Source organism: Mycteria americana, chromosome 1 (assembly GCF_035582795.1).
Source record: "Mycteria americana isolate JAX WOST 10 ecotype Jacksonville Zoo and Gardens chromosome 1, USCA_MyAme_1.0, whole genome shotgun sequence".
In the NCBI taxonomy this organism is placed as follows: Eukaryota; Metazoa; Chordata; class Aves; order Ciconiiformes; family Ciconiidae; genus Mycteria; species Mycteria americana.
Genome location: NC_134365.1, coordinates 69,085,887 through 69,102,134, shown reverse-complemented (window position 1 = coordinate 69,102,134; position 16,248 = coordinate 69,085,887). Strand labels below are relative to the sequence as shown.

At 36.8% G+C, this 16,248-nt stretch overlaps 1 protein-coding gene across 3 annotated transcripts in view; it reads right to left on the bottom strand.

The window, feature by feature from the left end:
• ERC1 (ELKS/RAB6-interacting/CAST family member 1) overlaps positions 1-16,248 on the bottom strand; it is a 315,343-nt gene that overhangs the window by 126,409 nt on the left and 172,686 nt on the right. For all 3 annotated transcript variants that reach the window (XM_075504308.1, XM_075504326.1, XM_075504315.1), the window contains one exon: positions 16,082-16,217. In XM_075504308.1, the coding sequence (XP_075360423.1) occupies positions 16,082-16,217 (136 nt within the window). The remainder of the gene's footprint in view (positions 1-16,081; positions 16,218-16,248) is intronic.

Here is a 16,248-nt window from a genome sequence, read left to right as displayed (position 1 = left end):
CTTCAACCTGGGCTGCTGCTGCTTTCCTCTTTTTAGTTACATGAAGTATTCTATCTTTATTGTGATAAGCATTAAACTCTGGAGAAAAAATTCTATTAATTATAACTACAGTTATAACTTTTTTCTGCAGATCCTCTGCAGCAGTGGACTAGAGTGCAACTTGAGTTGCTTCATACACACATTAGAACGTGACACTGAGGGCAACTTTATCTTCCTGTATTTCGATAAAAGTACAGAATGATAAACAGTGGCCATGTCCTTTCATGAAGCTTATACAGATGACTATTCAGAAAGAAAGAAAAAAAAAATTACTTACCTGTACAGTAACTGGATTCTTCAAGATGTATTAGCACACCAAGTATCTCCATGACCCTCCCTCCCTCTCCTCCTGAGTCCCATATGCATGAGGTTCCACGGCAGAGATGGAATTAAACTGGGATAGAGGAGATAGCTCTGCCTTTATGCTCACTGGTGGCAGCACAAAGAAAGCGAAAAACCTATTCGACACTGCGGGAGTGCCAAGAGTTCAGGCACAATAAAAATTCTTGCTACCCATATTATGATCCTGTAGCTGATTCATATGCAAAACTCATTCCAATAGATGTCTGTCTGAAAGCCTGACAGGAAAAGGAGGTGTGACTGATGCACATTTCTGGGCTTTTTCTTTCACTTCAGGAAGGAAGTGGTAGGGTGTCCAAGTGATGCACTTTAAAAGGATGTATCAGTTTAATCTATCCTGCATTCATCTGATCTGCCATGAAGTTTTATGAAAGTGCATGAAATAGGATATAAGTTTTCACCGAAGCATTTAGGTTCAATTAAATCTGAGGTATCCTGGCAAACTTCTTCATAACTGTGTCTTGAACTAGACTCTCAAAGGTCTTTATGGTCTAATTGCACTCTTTGAATTGGAATTAAGGTGGATTTCGCTAGTTAACTCTTGGGAAAGATTAGTTAACAGTCTGAGAAAGCAATGAAAAGCTTCTTTTAACTGTTAAGAATATTTCTAGGACTAGCCAATCACCTAGGTAGGGAAAGATCATTTTCATATAACCCCGTAATTAATGCAATAGCACATTTTGCCTGTGTGCTTTCATAGACCAGAAGGGAAGAACACAATACTGGAAGTGTTTCGAACTAGGAATCACTTATTTCTTAAACAGTGAAATCATTACATCATTACAAGCACTTATTCCTGTGAACTATTGCTCTTTCTTATCATGTATTTCCTCAACAAGCCATAACCTAGATAAAGAACCTAATGATAATGATCTCAGTCCATTCTAGATTGAGTAAAACTCTCCCCAGAAAGAAAAATCCTCCTTTGTGACCTGACCTTCCACTAGATAAGCGGAACCTGGGAACTCAGGACTGTCAGCTGCCTCAAGTACTACTTAAAGCTTCTTCCTGGATACAAACTGTAATTTAGCTATTGATACAACAAATTCTTCACCAACATTTGGAGGCAGCCCATCTACAAATCTTAGGAATTTTTCACAGTTAAAAAATATGAGGGCCTGATTAACTGCAACTCTGAAGTGCATGCTGGTTGATTAATATGAAAAATTGAAATCTTACTAAGTTTCTTCCATAAAGTTCCCTTGCTTCCTGTATTCAGCCATAACCAGTAGCAAATATGAAGAGGAAAAATTGGTTCTACTGTAGTCAGCCCATTGCTGAGGACTTCTGGTTTGTCATCTCAGGAATCTACCAACAGATGCCAAAAGACTCTCATTAAATTATGGAAGGTGGGTTTCTGCAGTGTTGGTTGAACTACTGCACTGCTGAACCCAGAAGGAAAGATGCTATGCCAAAATCAGAAGGCTACTCCTCAGAAGAGGACAACTGATGAAAATAAATTGATTTTTTAATTAATCTCTGCTTTTCTCTGAAAAATACTTGTAAAAACATGCAGACCTTTTTAATAAGGTCCTGAAGCTTTAAGGGAATATACAATGTCATGGTACCAAAAGGTGGTATTACAGTTTCACCTGATTTCAGAAGCAATCATAGGGCCTTAAAGCTCAGGTGAGCATGGTGGATCTCCTTCATTTGGTTCCACATGCTGATCAACTACTTGAAGCAGTCTCTGAACAAGAAAAGCATGCAAAATTGCCACTCATAAATGGAGAAATACCTCTTACACTGATGAGACAATACTTTGACTTAATGGGCTTTCAAGAATACACATTGGGTAAATGCTGAAGGCCAGAACACCAAGGTACATAACCCAAATGGTAGTTACAATAGAATCTAGCTCAAAAAGAGTGTTTGGGGTCCCTGTGCCACTCATCTAAAGCAGGTGAATTGTTTCTCTCTCTGTATTCATTACCATTTGCTGAAGAAGATGGCAATTAAAAAAAAAAAAGCATGCTGTCTTGAAGAGTGGAATAAAAGAAGACTTTATAAATTCCTGAAGAAGGAAATACCTTTAGGATAGTGTATAGCTTGGTACCAAGATGTAGCATGAACCACAAATAAACATAGATCCAATACTAAAGATTCTGAAAATAAAAATAAAGTAACAGAGAGGCAAACTACCATGTAAACAGCTGCTACTAAATATATTGCTGGGCATGAACAAAAGGTGGAGTTTATAGAATAACTACAAATGCTAATGCTAGTATCATCAATGTTGCACACAGCTGCCTTGATGCCCTCAATTGGTAAAAGAACTGAAGTATTTGGGTTTACCTGTGATGGGGAAACCTCTGTCTGTCTCGGCAGAAGCTGAGTATATCCAAGTATTAGGTGTATATGAAGTCCCTGTTTCTCACAGAGTGAGCCAAAGTAGGTACAGCAACAACATGTATAATTATCATGAGTTCCTGAATGAAAGGAACAGTCTTGAGAGCTGAAGAGACAGAAACTGCCAAGCAGGATTTCCTCAACCTATGTTTCCTCATCTTTGGAGAGATCAGACCTGAGATGCACTATGACTATCTCATTAGGACAACATATGTCAGTATCTGGAAAATTGTATCTGCCAAGTAAGACGCATGGATTGGAATTCAAGCCTGACAAGTTGCACAAATGCAGAAAAATAACTACCCAAGCTAAAAGGAGAAAAACTGCAGTAGAAGAAATTCATTCCAGTAGGGATTGAGAGGGAAGCGCAACAAAGCTGGCCATAGCACTGCATATGCCACATTGAAAACAACGAGGTACAGCGAAAGCGATGAGTACATTCTCCTAAGACTACCGCAATAGAAAAAGAGAAGATGTGTACATCAGAATATTGCGTGCACTTGTGGATCATCAGTTGCAGAAAGAACAAAAATATATTTATAGTAAAAAGAAAAAATGGATAAAAATTATTTCCAGACATGATAAATGTAATTGAATCAGTGCATTAAAATTAGCATAGTGAAAAGAAAACCCTAAGCAAGCCAACAGTTTATGAGAAATGGCCAGTGAACTTTTCTTTTGAAATAGGTAGAAAATGGAGTGGTGTTTGGACAGCATTGTCCCTTGAGTATCATTGCTGCAGCACAGGTGAACACTCAAGAGTGATGCAGGACTACAAATGATGCTGCTGACAAAAATATCTGCTCTTGTGTACACGGGAAGGGTGCACACTTTAAAAGTTATATGTATGGAAAATCACTTGAAAGAAAATCATAAAACGTGCTCAACTACAGAAGTTAATAAAATACAGAGAATACAAACAGGCAGGCAGCTGCTCTACCCTGCACAAAGTCCTCGTGGCTACCTACCTCATTAAGGAAGAAAGAAGAAAACCCCAGATAGTAAACCCCCAAATAGTAAAATATGCCTGTAAAATAACATGACAAATTTATGATGAGAAACATGTTGGTATCAAGATTACTTATATAGAAGCTAAGTGAAGTGGTAAGCATCTGTAAAAAAAATGCTCTTCTCTACATGCTAAGAAAATAAATATAGAACTAATTCATCCACCAGAAGTTCTGTGAACTCATTTCTGTACTTAAACATATAGGTCACAAAGAAGTAATGTAATTACTTCTGTAATTCCAATATCCTTCTCGGCTACTGAAGAGGAATTCCATTGCAATCTAGATTATTTATACATTTCTTGAAGGAGAATGGAGAGGAAGGAGGAGAAAAGAAAAGGACAAACAGTTATAGACACTATTATGCAGGCCTAAAAGAGAAAGGCAGAACTGATTGTTCCTATGAGAAACTGGCAGTGTCTCTTCCTTATAGCTACCATGCTTTTGACACTTCTTTCTTGTTACTTTAAGCTTGGTGCTCCCAATGCAGCAATCAGTTAGGTATGTTGCTTTTGTATAGGCACTTTTCATTAGCAACAACCTAGACAGACTAAAATACCTTGCCAATACTAACAACCAGGTTTACCATTTAGCAGCTCACGCAGGGTGCCAACTGCTTTAATATTTTGCTTCAGCTGTTGCAAATTACCACATTTGTATTTTTTAAAACCTACAGAGACCATGCTTCTATCTAACCACAGTGGGTCACTGCACGGACTATTGGAATGAGACCCAAGGCTGACAATACAGCTGTGAAAATGTTCTGAAGTGAGCAAAAGCAATAGATATCTGTAATCATTATGGGGTTTTGTGTTTTCTTTTTGTTGTTTGTTTGGGGTTTTTAGTTTGGGTTTTTTTGTTTGTTTTTTTGAGAGGCTAATTGGGGAAAAGCTACTGTAAAAAGATTTCTTCTTCACACATAAATCAATACTATAACTCAAGACTCCTAAATCGATACAGGATTAAGGCAAAAAACAGTGGCAGTTTTAACTAACTGCACCATTAATACGAAGCTCAAACCCGTTCATTATTCCCTTGACACAGCCCTATTCCTCTGAACTCTCCTTGCCAATGTCAGTCCTGTCATCATCATTGTACTAATCTATCACAGTAGTTGTAAGACCTACCTCTCTTTGCTCATTTTCAATCATTCAGCAAAAAAGAGCAGCGGAAGCAGAACACATGGACAGCCAGCTATAAAAGTTCACTTCTCTTGTCTTCCCTCTTTTTCATAACTGAACATATGACAAAAATTGCTAGTGATACAACACCACTGAGGAAATGTTTACTCAGCAGTTGATGCCATTGAATCTCTCCCACTCTCTCCATTTCGAAGGGAATTCCTGCAACCACCTCCGGTCTCATACATTCATTTTAGTCTCTGATACCTCTTTCTTGATTTTCATCATAGTAGTGTAGCTATTGTATTTGTGCTAGGAACTGCTTCCTTTAAAGCAGCCATCAGTTCCAGGATAGGACTAACAGTCTAGCGACATGCTATTGCTAACCACTATTCATTTTACTCAATGTAAAAAATCCCCAACATTATTACTTTCACTCCATGCAGATGTCCTCCTATCCCCCCAACTTCAAACCAGAGATCATCAAAACAATTTCACATCAGAATTAAATTATCAATATTTCTCACACCATCTGGGAACACCCCAACCCACCCGCAATCCCTCTGGAAGCCAGATGCATCAAGTGAAGCTAATTTCAAGGAAAAGATCTGTCTTGGTACAACCTGGATTCAGCTACTAACCAAATATACACATACTAATTTAGGGAAATGTTTTGCTTAAAATATTAAAAACTGGTTTCTGTTCTCAATACCTTGACCAGTAAGTGCACAGATCAGCTTTACCACTGTATCTGAAAGTCTAATGATACATTTGAAGATAGGAAATAAACATACTTATGACTTGGATACAATAACAGAAACTTTAAGAAATTTCAGCCAGAAAGGATCAGGAAGAACAGAATGACTTAGGTGTGCAACAGCAGTCAATTCATATGCACGTATGGAACACGAAACCTATTAGATACAATTAATAAGAACAGAATACTGAAAAGAATAAGTAAAAATTGGACATTTAGGTACCAACATCATCAGAAAATAATGAGTTTAAAAATACTGAAATAAAGTATTTGAGAATAAAGGCTTCTTGTTGGTGTCTTCAGTGTTACACTGATAGTAGCATTTAAACAGGCAACATAGCATCACAACAGTCATAAAAATTACCATTTAAATTCACTGGCATAAAAACCAAAAGGATGAGAAGTGGAAACTCTTCACATTCTGAGAGATTCTCACTTCTTTGTATGAAATTCCAATTGTTTCTATAAAAGCCTGAACTAGTTCAGAGGAAAGAGAAAAATAGTTATTGTTTTTCTTTAGCCCTAAATATTCCAAAACGATTACCTATTGTTCTCAGCCTGCAAAGTTGGAAAGAGTACTCCCTGGCTCTTGTCTTCACTCATTTCTTTTCCATGTTCAAGCGTTTAAATTTATTTAATATCTGTTCGAACAGAAGCTCGTCCTTATATTTACTATTTTCTTCCTTTTCTTTACTTTTGCTACTTTTGTCATATTCTTTCTGTGGTGGATTGCCCATATCGTTGCACATTATTCAAGAGGTGAATGCACTGCTGATATATCCAGTGGCATAGTCGTATTTTCTGTTTTGTCATTTAATATTTCTCAACATTGTATTTTTAATAGTTCTACTAACCAATGAATGAAAATATTTATTTTCATTCCAAGATTGTTGTCATATGGTAATATAGCTAGATCAGAACCCATCGTGTACATATATTTAAGACTGTTTCTCCTGACATATATTAATATGTACTTATGTACTCATACTGAGTTTAATTTGTTATTTTATCCATGAGTTAAGAGTCATGAGATACTTGTGGAGCTATACAGGTTATCTTTAATTTAAATATCCTGAATAAATCAATAAATATAATTCAGAAATTTAGAGAAATTTAGTCTCATTTACAGAAAATAACTACATTTGCCATTTTTAACCAGATATATTACCTCAGCATAAAACAATAATTGTTCCATAGCACTGAGACATAAAGACATATGCATTTATAATGCAAAAGATGTTTACAGTTTAAGAATACTCAATGGTTCTTCAAAAGGAGGAAGAGAAAAGTACATGGGTGGTGACTGGCATGGAGAAGAACGCTGTGCCCTAGAAGGGCATGGATAACTGTTGTTGGGACACTGAATTCCCTAGCTTTTATTGCCTTGCTTTTCATGCCCTGCATTGGAAAACCATCTGACCTCAAAGATATCAAGACTTAGGTAGAATTCAAACACTAGCAAAAAAACCCAACACAATGTCCTAAACTGAATTTGTTGATGAATTTTAACTGAGTACAGACATTTTCTAGAATGTTAGGGAGATTGTCCTCCTTTAATCCTTAGTAAAAGACTAAGTGATACCAATATAGTTAGTTTTTCCCACGACCTGCATTCAGATCTGAGCATACCTCAAACAAAATTCAACAGCTGAAAGGACTGGTGCTGGCTTTTAGCATTTTACAACCTTCTGTCAGTTATGAATACACGATTTGCAGCCTAAGCCTCAATCCCAGCTAATACTTGCATATCACAGTAAGAGTAGTTGTTCTGATATATCCTAAGAGTGTGTACATTTTAGCCAAAGAGGAAAATCTGATAGGAAAAATGATAATTAAAGACAGAATAGGCTTGTTTCTATAGAAAAAAAAAAAAAAAAAAAGAAGAGTAGTTTAAGGGTGACTGCAATGTGGGCAGCTTAGTAAACAAGATTAAGGAATAATACTGAATTAGAATGAAGTGAATTAGGTTTATTACTGCTTTAAATGAATTAGAAGAAATTTTTTAAAGGAAATGCTGAAGCATTTGTTGCCACAGGTACAGAACTAAAAAAAAATCCATGTGTATTATTATTTTTTTTTAAATTCTGAATTCTGTCTGTCTTTAGGTCCCCACCATCACCCCATCCCCTTTCCTTTCCTATTGGGCAAAACAAGAATAGGGCAGAATAGCAATTTTATTAAACAATGAGACTATGAAATGAGCCACAGCAACTGGGCATTTTTATTCTTGGGGAGAGATGAGTTAGAAACCATTTTCAACACAGCAAGTAAAAAAAAAAAAAGCTTGAGAGAGAGAGAGAGAGAGAAGGAGGAAAAAAAATCAGAAGGAAAAAATGCAAATTTATTGCCATTTCTCAGGCTCATGAAACAAGACACCAAAATGAAGAGAGAGCTGTTCTTCCCCTTGAATGTACTCCTATTGTTTTGCTTAAATCTGGCCCTCAATGTTTTCTACTCTCAGGAGAGACCTCCTCACAGGAACCACACCATGTTGTCAACAGTTACATTAATCTCTCTGACAGTTTTTAGGAAAGGAGTTTGAACTCAGATACTAATCTTGGAAAAAAAAAAAATGCATGCAAAAAACATCTAGTGGTTAAGGTTGTTGGCACACATTCAGCTGTCCAGTCCTCACTGTACTTAGTTTCTGGCATGTCATAAAGGGTACCAACCCTGCTCTTTGCCAAACAGGCAAGAGAGTACAAATAGCAGGTTTCATCTTCCACTGACACCTAATGTTTCTGCAGAAAAGACTGGGTGAAAGCGCGCCTGGAGAATAATATTCCTGATGGATCACAGAGAAACGTTAGGATGTAAGGAGTCCTCTTTCCTCTATTAAAAACTCTCAAGCCATATAATGGCTTTCTCTCACTACAAATCTCAATTTGCAGTTAAGGAAATACTGGGATAATTGGGAGACTGCCTAATGCTAGTTGTAAATAGCAACTTTCATGACATTTTTCCAGCTGTCTGTTCAAAACTGCAGAACACTTTTACATTATATAAGAAGACAGAGTCAAATGGTTCATCTTTTTTAAAGATGTCAAGGCAGTGAATACGTCTAACCTGAACATAATAAATGTATGGTAAACTAAACCATAAAGTGAAAACAAATAGAGCAGATGGCTAAGTGTCTATCCAGGGATATGCTTATCCATTCCAAATGTCAAGTCTTTTCAAGATTAGTTTCTGTAAATGTTACGGTAACGTGTATTCTGTCAGGACTGCTCTCTTCTGGTCAAACACAGAAGAAGGTAATTCCTTAACAATATATTTAATGTCATTATGTAGAAATGACAGATTCTGTCTCTACATGAACTGCCATATCAAACCTAAGAACAAGGTCGTGTATTTATTCTGATATTCAGAAATGTATATTAAATTTTAGATGGAGGAAAAACATGCATCTCCCTTCTCTAATAACACAACCGAACAATTCATAAAGCAACAGAGAAATCCATTTCTGAGACATATAATTTTCACAGTCAAAAGTATATTATTTTTGTTGTTGCTTCAACATGCAACACTGCACACATGAGCAACAATGAAGTTACTCAGACCTCGTAAACGTTCATCAGAAAAAATGCCTTTACTAAAACTGGAGACAGGGCTGTCCCCACAATTTGCTCATGGCTCACAGCTTACATTGTAAGAGTAGTAACACACCAAAATCTCACAAATTCAAGAAAATTAAGAAATGGGAGAGGTAAACTTACACTTTTTTAATGGTCACCCGTATTACTATATACTCTGTCTGTATGCAGCTGTTTGGAGAAACACAGATATCAGATTTCTATATGGAAAATTGGTATTAGAAACAGACCCAGGTAAATACTCTTAAGGCTTACCATGTACAAAAGTTTGCCTTGATGAGCTTCCTTTCAGTAAATGGAGATTTTGCTGTCTCGCAAAGTCCATCAGATCCAAAAGGATAAGAGATGAAAAGGACTAATACTCCTAAGAAGACCTCATCTGAGCAGATGCTGCAGGACTTAACTTCATTCCTTCTTGTTTGTCAAGATAATTTTCCTGTCTTCTCCTGTTTATTTTCTGGCAATGTTAGCAAGTCTTCATGATCTTCCTTGAAATAAAGTTGCACTTTATGACTTCGATACAGAAAATGGAAGAAACCTTCCCTTTTAGCTAGAAGCTAATTTTTATGTGCACTACTGTCTTGCTGAGATGGGAATCCAATAATGTAATTTTTACATGAACATGTAATTTCATGATATCACTATTCATATTATGCACTAATTTTTGGTACCGTGCAGTATTTCTGCACTATTCAATGAACTAGCACTTTTTTCTAGTCCTGTTTCTGTGATGTTAAACGATAAAAATTATTATCGTATCAACAGTGTGAAAACTCCTAAGTCTTTTTTCCATTAGAGAGCATTGCAAATGAAGAATACCATACCTGAGTATTGTCCATAACTATATTACTTCACACAGATATAATGAAATATGAAGAGAGGTTGTCTATTCATCATCCATATGCTATCTACTTAATGTAAGTAGATGTATCCAGGAATACTTAATTATGAGTTTCTAATTTCCCTCCAAAAGGCTAAAATGCAAAGTAATCTGCCCCCTCCTCCCCCCCCGAGAAACTTCCCCTCACTATAAGTCACAAAACCCCTAGCTTTTAGCTAGAGGTCATCATTTTTGGAACTTCTCCCAGACATCCAGGAAAGTTAGGAAAAGCTCTCTTGACAGGGAGAGTTATGACATGATAAGAGTAAGAGCTAGTTTTTCTCCAGGCATCTGCCAGGGTTAAATACTTGCTCATGTCTACAGTAACTGCACACACTGTGCTGAAAATCACAACCCCCCAAGTAAGTACAGAATGCAACTTTTGTTGTATTTTCTGTAACATACTGTAAAAGCTGATGGAAATTTAAATTGTTACTGGAAAGTTACATTACTAGTGAATTATGATGCGTATTGAAGTCCCTACCGCATATGTATATCCTGTTTTCTAATGCATAGCCAGCTTGTCACAGAATCTCTCACAGAAAGGGTTGGAGGGTCAGTTGATCCTCAAACTACCTACTGGCTATCATTGCATCTAGCCCAAATGACAAAGGAGGAATAATTTTCATATTTTTATTCCATTTAGATTCTTATGAGGCATAATTGTTCTTTAGAGCCTGTATTTGTTCATACCCGCTGCATTTTCATTAACAAAAGTCCTACACAATACTGAGACACAGACAGTAAAACTCCAATTCGCATAAACTGTGAACTCAGAATCATATTTTTGCTTAATTATCAAGAACATGTAACAATGCTAAGTCTCATCCTTTATGGTGAGCTAGGAATGATCTGGTGACTGACACGAACAAGTTACCTCTTCAAAAATGCTAACAAATTTCTTAAAAACTGAACTGCAAAGCGAACTCATATCCTCTCAGCACTTTACATCACGAGTTCTGTCCTAGAGGACAGAAGGAGGATGACCTAGAACTGAATATGCCATTTAGTGAAATTATAGCCACCTGCGTAGGTGTTAATGGCATCTAGTCAGGCCCAAGGAACACTAACACCCACAAGGCTGGGCAGCACAGAAAAGTATCCAGGGACAGGGAGGCCAAAACTTCTCCCCGATGTAATTAATGTCTAAAAAGTACTGGGAGAAGAAGGGAGAGAAAAAGAACATTTTGATCTGAATAATGCCCAAAGATGGATCTGAGCTCAATGAGAAAATACAGGTCTGATACGTCAGACTGTTCTCTGGAATAAATCCTGCAGATGCAAGACGGCATTAAAGAATAGATTTCTACCAGGCTGAAATGAAGTAGCTGACAGTTTCATGTGCCTTAACATGTTGAGCTGTGCTATCCGAGGGATAAAGAAAGTGTGCTCCACTCAGCTGGCAGGCAAGGCTGGAATCTGATATGGCAGTGGTCTATATGGAAGAGAAATTAGCCAGGAACTCAGCACTTGAAATTCACTTACGCAGGAAAACATGTAACACCATTTAACTAGCATAACCAATTCGCTTCAAAGCTGATGATGCCTAGAAAGTTATGGAGGAAATCTCGAACTTTAAGTTCGGAAAGCTTTTCTTCAAATCTAACTGTTTCTTCAGAAGCTTTGTACACACTGTCCAAACCCAAGTTTATGAACTTAATTAGGGAAGCACGTTCTCTCTTTACTAACAGCCGAAAGACGACAAACCACCATTTTCATCATGGCATGGTATTACCATCAACAGATCAGACGAAAAAACTTCAGTCACCCTACCCCTCAATATCCAATCATAGCATGTCAAGAGGAAGTTCTTCAGTAATTTAAGACTGGAGGTACTGGGTTTCACTTGGGTTTTCAGATTTTGGGATGTTGATATTAACTGTGTGTACTTGCTATGGTGCCTCAGAACAAAGAGTTCCTGATATTTAATGAATTTAGAAGGTTCATTTGATGAGGAGGTATTTGGCTACCTATCCATTTCATTGAGCTTTGTCTGGATTCCAGTAAAAGCATTACTGAACAAAAAATCGCACATTTGTGTAGATTGAAAATTCAGTTCTTTCCACTAGAAGGATATTTTTCCTATTTAATGCTCAATATGATAAAAGAATTATATAATCACAAGGAACAAACAACATATACCTGAGTATATAATTCATGGATTAGGAATTATACATTAAATTATCTAAATTTGGGTGTGGAAAAAGAAGAAAAAAAAAATTTACTCAGTGCTACAGTTGTTCACTAAAGCATTCAAATATATTTTACACAGCTTCTGGACATATAGTTTGTCAGCAGCAGTTAGAGACTGATGGATAGCTGCTGCAATACAGATCCAATAGTACGCAACTCCATGCCACAGGATATTCTGAAAATTCCTCCTAAAAACTCTGGAAGATGCTGGAGTGATAGAACAAGAAAATATGCATACTACCTTCCAGACGTCAGTTCCAAGTACCCATTCAAATACAATGAAATTTCAGTAAATGTTACCTTTCTAGGACAAGACAGCACATCAATTCCTTTTCACAATAGCCAAGCTTTAGTTTCTTGAAGCAGAAATTTTCTACTCCAGCCCAACAGCTTGTTTTTTTTATCCTGCTTATAGACCAGACACTCGTTAACCTCTCAGATCTCTGGAGAGTTGTGGTTTAAGGGAACCCAGGAGGAAAAGACAAATTTGGAAAGCCATTTATCCATCTCACTAGAATTGAGACATTATGGTTTTCATTCTTCCCCCACTCCCCAAAATACCAAATTTCCATCATCAGAGCTCTCTGAATAAACGAACATTTTGTTACTGGACTCAGGAAGAAAGAAACCACATGCCTGTTAGGGACAGAGAGAGGAGGAGTGGAGTATGTGCTTGGGAGCGTGTTTATTTGACTGGATTGCAGACGGTCAACCGAAGAACATGCAGATCATATATTTTTAAGCATTTCATAATGTCTTATTATTAATTCCAGCCAAAACCACCAAGACCAAAATTATCTGAAATTGGTGCTTGTGTGTCCTGACCCCAAAGCCAACAATGGTTGCATAAAAAAAAAACCAAAAAAAATTTCTACATTCCTCTCAGGTTTTAATTTTTTTTTTTTAATCGATTAGAAGGCTGTGCCCTTTAGAGTCTATGGAGAAGACAGGTCTCCATAACTAACAAATTGAAATGTGGTCCTGGGTAAATTTTACTTCCAGGAAACGAAAACGTTGCAGTCCTTGAGAGAGGGAGGCTATAAGCAGAGGGCTCTTCTAAAGGAAGGAGTTTTTATTGAACCTGTCACTTGTCATTAAACACTCCATATTTTACCTTAGCCTGATATTTTCATTAGAGCATACAGACCTTTTTCATCTGTGAATGAAAGCATTCCCTTCAGCCTTGTGTTGAATATGGGGAAAGGCTCTCTAAAATCGAGCCCACCCAAACAGGACAATTAGGTTCACAAAAGCAGGAAAGGCACTAGGGAAAATCAAGTAATATTAATACTATCATAACTTACACACTTCATTGTTGACCATCACATCCCACTTCAATCTTACATTTTTATATGCATCTAAGAATGTCTATTTTTAATCTCAGAAATACTTGCATATAATTATTACAGAAAGCAACAGACACCAGTGCAGAATAAAACACAATATAAGCAAAGTGGAAAAAAGTATGTACTGCTGTATAGACATCTCTAATTGGAAAACCTGAATATAAAGCTAAAGATAATAAAATTATACACTTCAACATCTTTGTTCCCAAGTTGAGCTTCCCTATCGGACCACCAACCTACAACAAAGTAACACTGGAGAAAAAGAGGAAGATATCAAACAACTTGGCTTCCTCAAATGAGGCAACTGGTTATTTGTTTCTTGTTCCTAGACATAAGTTGCTTACTTTGAAATTAAAAAAGAGGAAATATTTAGAGTAAAATTATGCTAACTATGCTATCCGTAGTTTTATATTTATGATCCCTCTACTGCTAAAACACTTTGAGTAAAGAATTGGATAGTACGTTGCAAGGACAGCTATACATTCTTAAACAACTCTGATACAAAGCAGCACCATTTTTTGCCACCTAATTTCTGAGGAAAAGCTGCCTCACTGCTGCCGCCAAAGCTGTACAATCTCTTTGAAGTATCAGAAACTGGTGTTAAACAGTTTTACCAGGACTTAAATTATCAGTAACCAGAATATCACTGTCTGTCCATTGCTATGTGTAGTTGCACAAATACATTACATAACTTACTGTTTGGGGGGAAAAAAAAAAAGAGCAATTTTAGTAGGCAAATAGGAGCTGAGAAAAAACAAATTTCAGGCTTTTTCCAATGCATTCGATTTGTGAAAAATGAAAAGGGAAAGAATAATTGTGGGGAAAAAAGCCAGAAAAGAAAGCCTCACCTTTTAAAATACGGAAGTGCTACATCAAAACAAAAAAGATGATCTTGTGGAACGGCATCATTTGATAAATACACTATGCACATAATTGCAAGGCAAATGTCAAGTACCACTTATCTTTTCAAACTTAAAATATAGATTTACTCAAATGCAGATTACAAATCCAACCAAATATTGTATTAGTTTTAGGAATTTTCAAAGACATTGCACTAATACAAGGAGGATTGTGCTATTTGAACTTAAGCTGCCACATAACGAGAGCCTTGTGGATTGCCATAGCATTACAGCCACAAAACCCATTAGCAGATGTAGAAATGTCACATCCTGGCCTTTTATAAAAGTCTGCAGTTATGAAATCATTTTCATACACTTGGAACTTAACTATTTCAGTGCCTGGACTGGAACTGGGGGGGGGGGGAAACCACAAAATGGTGCATCTGAGAGCATTCCACATGGACACATGTTTCTGTGGTTCTTTCAAAAGTTCTTAAAGAGTTGAAACCATCCCCCTGGGATTCCACAGAACAGAGTAAAGAAGTATCTGTTTAAATTAAGGAGGGGATTTATCTTTGCTAGTGCACTATTAGGATTTATTCTATGCCTTCATTGTAGACGTATTAAGATATGTAGCCGGTTACAAGAAACAGGATTTAACCTAGGATAACAAAGGAAAACACCTATGAGAAGGCTTGATCTCTAAAGATTTAAAAAATAATTTTAAAAGCTCTCAAGGGTAGATTACTGTTTCCATGTTTATTTTCACTCACCAAAAGGAAAGTTATTTTTGTAAATTAAAGAAATCACAGGCAAAATACTTATTATCTCCTCACTTAGCATCACGTATCTTCGCTTTATTTCATGGCAATAGTTTAACATTTTTATGACAGCACTTGAAAACTTACCATTTGATAAACCTACAGCTAATATCAACATATAGCACACTGAGAAATATTTGACTTGCTTTCATACTGGTGACTTTCATATGCCTAGGTAGATTTGAGGTAACTAGATGATTCTGCAGGGCAGCAGCATATTATCATTTCAGAAATAAAGCAAACTGACTAGTAAGCATACCAAGAATTCATGAGGTAGAGTAGGATTTCACTGTCAAACAAGGATGAGTAAACACAGAAAACATGGTCCTCCAGTCACCTCACAATAATTTCAATTTACCGTAAGAATACTTACTTGGTTATCTTTCATTTACTGAAGAAAAGGCACCAGTATAAGGTAAAACCAGCCGGGAAAATACACAAAACAGCTAAAGAAAAAGGCTGTTAGAAGAGCAGTGAAGAAAGAAATGCCAGACCAATCTCAATGCTGAAATGATGAAATTATTTCAATGATGCACTTCATAACTGAGATGACAGTTAAAACTATTTTTCCCTTTTATGAAAATGGGGTAAGCTATGAAGTCAACTGAGAGCGGCTGCTTTCTTTGAAGTGCTCTGGGATAGATGTGCCCTTTTAAACAATCAGTAACAAATTTCTTAGGTAACAGCTATGAAAATGGATCAGGAGGTACAGCAGAGGGTGAGGTAGCTAAGCCTGGCTGATTGGCCACATCGCTTTAGTTCAATTCCCATGTTACCTGAAGCTGTTGGGAGCTGTCATTAAGATTATCCTCTCGTCTCCTGGCCTCCTCCAGCATCTGTGCACTCTTCTTTTTCTCCACTTGCTCTTTGTGCTTCAGATTTGCTACTTTCTTATTTTGATCTTTAACTTGCCTGTAAAAGAGAAGAGCACTCAGAGCGTGGT